The sequence below is a fragment of the Medicago sativa genome, chromosome 4 (assembly GCF_051527215.1).
Source record: "Medicago sativa cultivar Bolivia chromosome 4, Bolivia_mono, whole genome shotgun sequence".
Taxonomy (NCBI): Eukaryota; Viridiplantae; Streptophyta; class Magnoliopsida; order Fabales; family Fabaceae; genus Medicago; species Medicago sativa.
In genome coordinates, this window is record NC_140752.1 from 23831162 (window position 1) to 23838697 (window position 7536).

A 7536-nucleotide genomic window follows, 5' to 3' on the forward strand; every position below is an offset into this window, starting at 1 on the left:
AGGAACTCAATATCCATTATCCAAAAAAAAATCCCTCTATCACAGTTGCCAAATCTCAAATAAACGAAGAAAAAACATAAGAATGAGGACTATTTCACATATAAAAACAATGATTTCCCTAGAAAAGACTCTGATAGAAAGGCTAAAACCAAAAGAATGAAGACTGGTTCACATATGAAAACGAACATAGATGAGACTGGTTCATATACGTATAAAAAATGCAATATCGACAACGGTTTTCCATCTCATGTAAACACTGCTTTCAGAAGGGGATTGTACTGATAAATCTTGAGGATATGAGCGAAGTGCTTGAAACTTAAGTTGCTAGACCTAAAACTGATGAAATACCGACACTTCGCCTCATACAAATTATAACATATCTCATGGACGCAGAAAAAAATAATAGAGAAGAGAGCCAATCCTGAACTCAAACATAATAAAGAAAAGGAGGAGACAAGACGCTACTCCTAATAATGGTATCCACAAATCACACAAAATATGAACAAGGTAAGCGGATAAGTCATCAGACAAAATATTCAACGGTCTATTAAGGATTTAAAGGCAACATACACGAAGTAACAAAGATTCAAACAAGTAATATGTGGAATAGAAACTCACAATCAATGAGTCGAAACCAAACTTTCAACGTAACCTTTGGTTGGTGGCCAAAATATTTGATTAGTAATTCCGATTTTTGCTGTTGTATTGTCTCTACAGTTATAGACAATTGCCTCGTTGCCATAACTTGCCAATATCAATGTATCACCGTTCTCGGAAAGATGCAATGGCAACAATCTAATCTGTCCAAGCTTCGTTCCATAACCGTCAAATGAAGATAAGTTCTGATAACTAATTTTAAATAATTGAATCCAAGAATCGTGAACTCCAAAATCCTTCATCTGCCAAATAACATAATGAGTTCTCTTGAAATCATGAGAAAAACAAAGACAATCCATCAAAACTGCAAGTGTCGGATGATGACATGGCACCTCATCAAAACCCTGAGGCAACAGCAGCTGAATGTGTGACTCGGTGGAGAGATCAAGCGAAACAATCACATATTCATCAAAAGTTATACGACCATCATTAAAAGAAGGACTATATTTGTCAAAGTAATTCCGAAGGGCCAACCAGTCAATAGTACCATTCAAATGCACACAAAAACTATTCAAACGAGATTCAAAGCAATCAAGTGGAAGCAGCAAACATTGAATATTTCGCCAAGAATTATTCCCAATGCTTAAAACTTTCACCATGCCTGTTGCATTACCGCTGTCCTCATCCAACTCAACACAAAATGCTACCACCTTATAAGTTTCAGTCAAATTATTGTAACCAAAATGGAAATTATGATAATTACGCGGGGCTAAATGAAATTCAGATTTTATCCTAGTGGCTGGGTTCCACAAACAAAGCCTTTGATGAACGGGTGAAGTATTCCGATCAATCAAGCATAGCAATCCATTGCATGAACCAACAATTCGCCAACTACCGTCACTGTCATCCAATCGATAGTAAGGATCGTAGGGGATGGTGATGGATGGATTCTCATGTAAACGAGAAATTGGGAAGGTTAAGATATATGTTTCATTGTCAGGGTATCGGAATGAAAAGACTGAGAGGTGCGGGTTTCGTTCCGATTTCTTGAGATGAATTTTAACAAAGTTGGGATCAGAGATGAGAGTGTTGAAAGATTTGTTGAGGCACCTAAACCGCAAAAGAGGTCTCACGGGGAGTCGGGATATGATTTCAACGATCAGTTCATCGGGGAGGAACGGCAACGTTGTAGTGTCGTCCATTGAAGGGTGCCTGCCGTTCAAGTTGAACCCTAACCACCGATTCCAAAGAGAAGCAGCAAACAACTAGAATTTGAATGTTATTTTATGTTTATATATAATACCTTTTTTTATCATGATTTTATTTGGTAAAAAAATAAAAAATCTAATCCAATTTGATTTTTTTTTAATAATAATCCAATTTGATTTTGATTTGTCCTAATGTAAAATTTTGAATCTATCTTTCATCTAAAAAAAAAATGAATACATTTTCTTCCTTCGTCTTCCTTATTGTAAATTTTGAAGACATTTCAAAAGTGTAATTTGTTTTTCTTTTAATGAGAAATATGAAAAACATTCTAGTAGAGAAATATTTTATTATTATTATTACTACTACCACCGAAAAGACGGGCACTCATGTGTCAGTCTTTCCGTTCTTTTTATTGTGTTGACGTTTGAAAATTATGAACGGTGTTTTTTTCATGAAATTTTGATTTTGATTAAAACTAAAAAATATAAATGTTTGTTTCATTCAAGTTATAAAAAATCAAATTAACCATGATTATCTATTTCAACGACATCGAAAATAATACAATATAATAAAAAAATATAATCTAAATTCTATTTTTAATGACACCAACAACAATTTTATTATAGAAAAAGTTGTTTAAGGGTATAATTGGAATGATGAAAAAGTAAGTATAAATATACTCATGTAATTTGTTGCACTTTTTAAATGATAAAGGTAATATATATATATATATATATATATATATATATATATATATATATATATATATATATATATATATATATATGGGATTTGCTAGAACACACCCACTAGTTTTTATGTGGGAGTGTTTTAGCAAGCTACACCTTAAGGTGTATTTAACTACTTTTTAGTTATAACTTGCTAAAACACACCTTCTAAAAAATAAGTGGGTGTATCCTAGCAAATGCCTATAGGAGTTGCTAACATACACCCACTTATTTTTTAGAAGGTGTGTTTTAGCAACATTCACCTTAAGGTGTATTTAACAACTTTTTAGTTATATCTTTGCTAAAACACACCTTAATAAAAACTAGTGGGTGTATCCTAGCAAACCCCTATATATATATATATATATATATATATATATATATATATATATATATATATATATTGTGTTTGTTACATTTGTTTTAATATTTATATTTATTCTTATCTATTTGTTACATGTGTTATTTGTATTGAAAATTGAGAGTAATTTTGGAAAAAAATTCAGTCCAAAGGTACTGAAAGGGGTAGTTGTTTTCTTTATTTATAGTATAGATTATTAAAAATATGTGTCACTACCTTTTGTTATGAGTCATTAATATTCTTAAAAATATTGGTTTCTCATACGTGTTTGTTATTCTTCCATCTTGCTAACCAAAATTCCTTAAATCTTTCCATGACTCAGTCTTATTATCTTGGCTTAGTCAAAGGCCTTGTCATAATTTAATTTACACACGTTACTTGTTTTTAATTAAGAAACAGTCATTCTTATTTGAGCATTTTATTCCATTGCTTTGAAAAATAAAAGAAAATGGCATCAATACATATTTATACACAAAGTAATATGGCTCATGTAAAGCTTATGTAAAGCTTTCCACCTTTTGGGAGGAATATGGATCATGAAACAAACTGCTATTAAAGCCAGTGGCCATTTGAGAGGAATATGGATCATGAAACAAACTGCTACAACCACCATATCAACTGTCCTTAACTTCAACCAATACTCCATAACCTTCACTATAAGTCGCGGAAACGCAACCACCACTTGTACATGCGTATACGCAAGTCCTAACCCCACCATGCGCCCCAATTTTTGGCATTATGTCACTAACATCACCATTACTTTTGTTGGTCCCTAGATGCTTATGGGAGACTTTAATGAAACTCTTTTGCCAAGTGATCAAAGAAAGGGTATTTTTCAACAAAACAGAGCATCACAATTCTCTCCATGACTTAGGCTTTGTCTGCGAGTTTGCGGGAAAAGTAGAAAAAGGAAGAAGGGGTTTTAGGGGACTTATTTTTCTTCAAAATATATAACCCACCTCATTTCGAGGAACTAAAAATTGTATTGGAGGAGGGTTTGGGAGAGTTTACGTGAATTCTTCAAATTTAATATATGTTGGTATAATTTTCTTAAAATTAAAAATATATTAATCATAAACATTAATATCACTCTAAAAAAACACTCTTTCAAACAATGTGAAAAATTTCTCAATTTTCGCCTATATTTTTTTTTCCTTCAAAACCCTTCATTCCCATCCCCTCCAAACTCCCAAACAAAGCCTTAGATTTTCTTTTGAACTTTCTTTTATAAGTTTATGCAAAAGGTTGTTCTTGTGTTTCCCTTATTACAAGAGATGATTGATCGCACAGTAATTAACTTCAATCATAATTTGATTTTTTACAGTCATTTTTCTTTAAATTGTTCTATCACCAAAAATAATTTGAACTGGCACCGTAATTAACATATATATGCTATTTTTGTTGGTTATAAATTTCCTTTCTCATGGTATTTCTACCATACTTTCAGTACACAACTAAACAATCTAATAAAAAAATGAAAAGGTATAACTTCACTTTGATAAATATGTTTCTGACAAAAAATAGAAATCTAGATGAATTTACTTTAATTAAATCCTTTGTCTAACAAATATTATGCTAGAGTTTATGTCTCTTAATCTATGCAAAACAAAATAAGTTCAGCAAGACAAATTAGTTTAAATGCGATGACCCATAAACTCAAACAAATTACTTCAATCATCAAGAGGACACTTGAACATGCTGAGGGAAAAATCATCTCTGCAAAAAAGAGAAAAACATTATTTTCAAATATGCACACTCATAGTTAATATTAACCTTGTTCATGAGACTAGTGACCTTGAAAAGGAAAAGGCACAAGTAGCTTGAATTTGGTCGTAGCAAATTTATCAGAAATGCAATATCGACAACGGTTTTCCATCTCATGTAAACACTGCTTTCAACAAGGGTATTTTACTGATAAATCTTAAGGACATGAGTAAAGTTCATGAAGCTTAAGTTGCTAGACCTAAACTGATGAAATACCGACGCTTCGCCTCTTAAAAATTATAACATATCTCATGGAGGATAGACAAATCATAAACTCAAACATATAAATAAAGAAAATGAGGAGACAAAATTCTACTCCTAATAGCGGTATCCACGAATCACACAAAATATGTACAAGGTAAGCGGATAAGTCATCAGACAAAATATTCAACACATTCTATTATTATGAAGTGACAAGAATTTAAAGGCAACATACAGGAAGTAATCAAAATTCAAACAAGTAATGCGTGGAATAGAAACTCACATTCAACGAGTCGAAACCAAACTTTCGACGTAACCTCTGGCTTGTGGCCAAAATATTTGATTAGTGATTCCAATTTTTGCTGTTGTATTGTCCCTACAGTTATAGACAATTGCCACGTTGCCATAACTTGCCAATGTCAATGTATCGCCGTTCTCAGAAAGATGCAATGGCAACAATCTTATCCGTCCAAGCTTCGTTCCACAACCGTGAAATGAAAATAAATTCTGATAACTAATTTTAAATAATTGAATCCAAGACTCGTGAACTCCAAAATCCTTCATCTGCCAAATAACATAATGAGTTCTCTTGAAATCGTAAGAAAAACAAAGACAGTCCATCAAAACCGCAAGTGTCGGCTGATGACATTGCACCTCATCAAAACCTTGGGGCAACAACAGCCGAGTGTGTGACTCGGTGGAGAGATCAAGCGAAACAATCACATCTTCATCAACAGTTATACGACCATCATTACAAAAAAAAGTATATTTGTCAAAGTTTTTTCGAAGGGCCAACCAGTTAATAGAACCATTCAAATGCACCCAGAAACTATTATTATAAGGTTGAAACCAATAAATTGGAAGCAGTAAACATTGAATATTTCTCCAAGAATTATTCCCGATGCTTAAAACTTTCACCATACCTGTTGCATTACCGCTGTCCTCATCCAACTCGACACAAAACGCTACCACCTTATAAGTTTTAGTGAAATTATCGTAAATAAAAAGGAACTTATAATAATTACTTGGGGCTATATAAAATTCAGATTTTATCCTAGTGGCCGGGTTCCACAAACAAAGCCGCTGATGAGAGGGTGAAGTATTCCGATCAAGCAAGCATAGCAATCCATTGCATGACCCAACTACTCGCCAACTACCGTCATTGTCATTCAATCGATAGTAAGGATCGTAGTGAATGGTGGTCGATGAATTCTTAAGTAAACGAGAAATTGGGAAGGTTAAGAGATATGGTTCATTGTCGGTGTTTTGGTACGCAGAGACTGCGAGGTGCGGGTTTCGTTCCGATTTCTTGAGATGGATTTTAACAAAGTTAGGATCAGAGATGAGAGTGTTGAAAGATTTTTTGAGGCACCTGAACCGCATAAGAGTTTTCACGGGGAGACGGGAGATGATTTCAACGATCAGTTCATCTGGGAGGAACGCCAACGTCAAAGTGTCTTCCATTGAAGGGTGCCTGCCGTTCAAGTTAAACCCTAGCCACCGATTCCAAAGAGAAGCAACAAACAACTTTTTTTTTTTCAGAGAGAAGCAAAAAACAACTTGAATTTGCATAAAAGTATATTATATAATACCCTTTTTTTATCATGATTTTATTTGGTAAAAAAGAATAAAAAATCTAATCCAATTTATTTTTTTTAATAATAATAATCCAATTTGATTTTGATTAGTCCTAATGTAAAATTTTGAATCTATCTTTCACCTCAAAAAAAAAAATTGAATATATTTTCTTCCTTCGTCTTCATTATTGTAAATTTTGAAGATATTTCAAGAGTGTAATTTGTTTTTCTTTTAATGAGAAATATGAAAAACATTCTAGTAGAGAAATATTTATTTTATTAATATTACTATTATTATTATTATTATTATTATTATTATTATTATTATTATTATTATTATTATTACCGAAAAGATGGGCACTCACGTGCTCGTCTTTCCGCTCTTTTTACTGTGTTAACGTTTGAAAATTATGAACGGTGTTTTTTTCATGAAATTTTGATTTTGATTAAAATAAAAAAATATAAATGTTAGTTTCGTCCAAGTTATAAAAAATCAAATTAACCATGATTATCTATTTCAACGACACTGACAACAATACAATATAATAAAAAATATAATCTAAATTCTTTTTCTAATGACACCAACAACAATTTTATTATAGAAAAAGTTGTTTAAGAGTATAATTGGAATGATGAAAAATTAAGTATAAATATACTCATCTAGTTTGTTACACTTTTTAAATGATAAAGGTAAAAGAACAAAAAAATATATTCATATCGTGTTTGTTACATTTGTTTTAATATTTAAATTTATTATTCTTATCTATTTGTTACATGTGTTATTTGTATTGAAAATTGAGAGTATTTTTGGAAAGAAAAATTCTGCCCAAAAGCACTAAAAGGGATAGTTTTCTTTACATATAGGATAGATTATTAATAAATATGTGTCACTATCTTTTGACATTAGTCATTAATATTCTTGAAAATATTGGTTTCTCATACGTGTTTGTTTTTTTTTTTTGACCAAAGTAAACAATATTCATTCATTCAAATTGCTAGAGTACATCGATACAATACAAATTCAAATTCGCTAAAAACAAAAAGGATGAATCTGTGAACAAACTCACAGCATCCATGTTAATAGCATAAAACGGCAGAG

At 31.8% G+C, this 7536-nt stretch overlaps 2 protein-coding genes across 2 annotated transcripts; both read right to left on the reverse strand.

Annotated features, from left to right (window-relative positions):
• Positions 1 to 620: 620 nt before the first annotated feature.
• On the reverse strand, positions 621 to 1799 carry LOC146927132 (F-box/kelch-repeat protein At3g06240-like). The gene has a single exon (XM_085707017.1). The coding sequence runs from the start codon at positions 1797 to 1799 to the stop codon at positions 621 to 623; it is 1179 nt and encodes a 392-aa protein (XP_085563143.1).
• Positions 1800 to 5145: 3346 nt separating this feature from the next.
• LOC146927133 (F-box/kelch-repeat protein At3g06240-like) lies at positions 5146 to 6394 on the reverse strand. Its single transcript, XM_085708128.1, has one exon. The coding sequence runs from the start codon at positions 6322 to 6324 to the stop codon at positions 5146 to 5148; it is 1179 nt and encodes a 392-aa protein (XP_085564254.1). The 5' UTR covers positions 6325 to 6394.
• Positions 6395 to 7536: the final 1142 nt, after the last annotated feature.

Excerpts from the sequence above, each read along its gene's own strand:
- LOC146927133 (XM_085708128.1), bottom strand. The coding sequence starts at position 6,324 with ATGGAAGACACTTTGACGTTGGCGTTCCTCCCAGATGAACTGATCGTT.
- LOC146927132 (XM_085707017.1), bottom strand. The coding sequence starts at position 1,799 with ATGGACGACACTACAACGTTGCCGTTCCTCCCCGATGAACTGATCGTT.